Source organism: Bombina bombina, chromosome 5 (assembly GCF_027579735.1).
Source record: "Bombina bombina isolate aBomBom1 chromosome 5, aBomBom1.pri, whole genome shotgun sequence".
Taxonomy (NCBI): domain Eukaryota; kingdom Metazoa; phylum Chordata; class Amphibia; order Anura; family Bombinatoridae; genus Bombina; species Bombina bombina.
Window position 1 is genome coordinate 305,577,472 of NC_069503.1, and position 1,340 is coordinate 305,578,811.

Genomic DNA, 1,340 nt, shown 5'->3' on the forward strand with positions numbered 1-1,340 from the left:
GCTCTTATAGTGGGTACTCTCCTCTCGTACACTCCTGTCATAGTCTGCAAACTGGATTCAATGTATTGAGTGTGAGCTGGGTGCTGCGCTCAGGTTGCCATGCTGGAGTTGAAGCTGTCTGTAAAATAGTGAGAGCCTGCAAGGGCTTCCTTAGTGATCAAGTCAGTTTGTACAGGAGGAGGAGGAGGGGGCTGCAGGAGGAGAGGCTGTGAGTGGCTGTGTATGCTGGAGACTGCTGGCTGGAGCTCACTATAGGCTTGGTTAAATCCATAATTGCTCTCTTACGCACAGTAGGGTGGATCTGGTGCCATTGGCCAGAGCATCAGAAGCAACAGCAACACCCTAACCCGTTCAACTAGTTCAGAACAACAAAGCTGCACTACAACAACAACAGCCTAATAGAAAAGGGGAAAAGTCCCATTCAGTCTCTTCAAAGAAAACTCCAAGCAAGATCTATACACAATCTCTGTGTCTGGGATGTATCCCCAATACAGAGTCCACTCAATTATGTTAATTAAGGCTATTCAACTCTCTGATAATAAATATGCTGCTAAATAACTCAATAAAAACAATGTCCCAAGATAAAAATATGATTAGAAATAATATCTGAAAAATATATGATTTAAAGTATTTAAATTAAATTATAAAGAATTGTGTAATGTATTTTTTAACTCTCCACAGTATGATGTTATAAACACCTATTAGTATAACCAATATATTATTTTTTAAATGGTTTATAATGCAGCATTGACTGAGTTGCATCCCTTTATGACAGCCAAGGGAGTGATATTATTATTATTATTATTATTATTATAATGCAAAACATTCTTTAAATATGTCAAACTAATAGATACCTAAGTTATCATGCAATATCTTCTCAGGCACCATATAGGCCCTGCAGACAGAACATATCAGATCTATTAACATTGCATTGTCCCCATTAACAATATCTGATCGTCTGAAATCACTAATTACGCTTTTGTTTAGAGATAAACTTAATATCTGTCCAGACTAGCTAATTATTGCAATAAATGAACAAATCCGGTATGTTTTACAAACACTAATCCACATAATTAATTTATGGGGAAATAACAAGCCTTTTTTAAAGAACAGAAAAGTAAATTCCAATGGAATATATATATATATATATATATATATAGAGAGAGAGAGAGAGAGAGAGAGAGAGAGAGAGAGAGAGAGAGAGAGAGACGTGTGTGTGTGTGTATATATGTATATATATATATATATATATATATATATATATATATATATATATATATATATATATTGATAGATAGATAAATAAATAGATAGATAGATAGATATCATTAAACAATTTC

At 34.1% G+C, this 1,340-nt stretch overlaps 1 protein-coding gene across 1 annotated transcript in view; it reads right to left on the minus strand.

The window, feature by feature from the left end:
* Positions 1–228, minus strand: part of DLX5 (distal-less homeobox 5) — a 5,127-nt gene extending 4,899 nt beyond the window's left edge. Inside the window, exon 1 of the mRNA XM_053712980.1 lies at positions 1–228. This exon is cut by the window's left edge and continues 332 nt beyond it. Coding sequence (XP_053568955.1) covers positions 1–41 — 41 coding nt within the window. The 5' untranslated portion in view covers positions 42–228.
* Between the last annotated feature and the right edge of the window lie 1,112 nt (positions 229–1,340).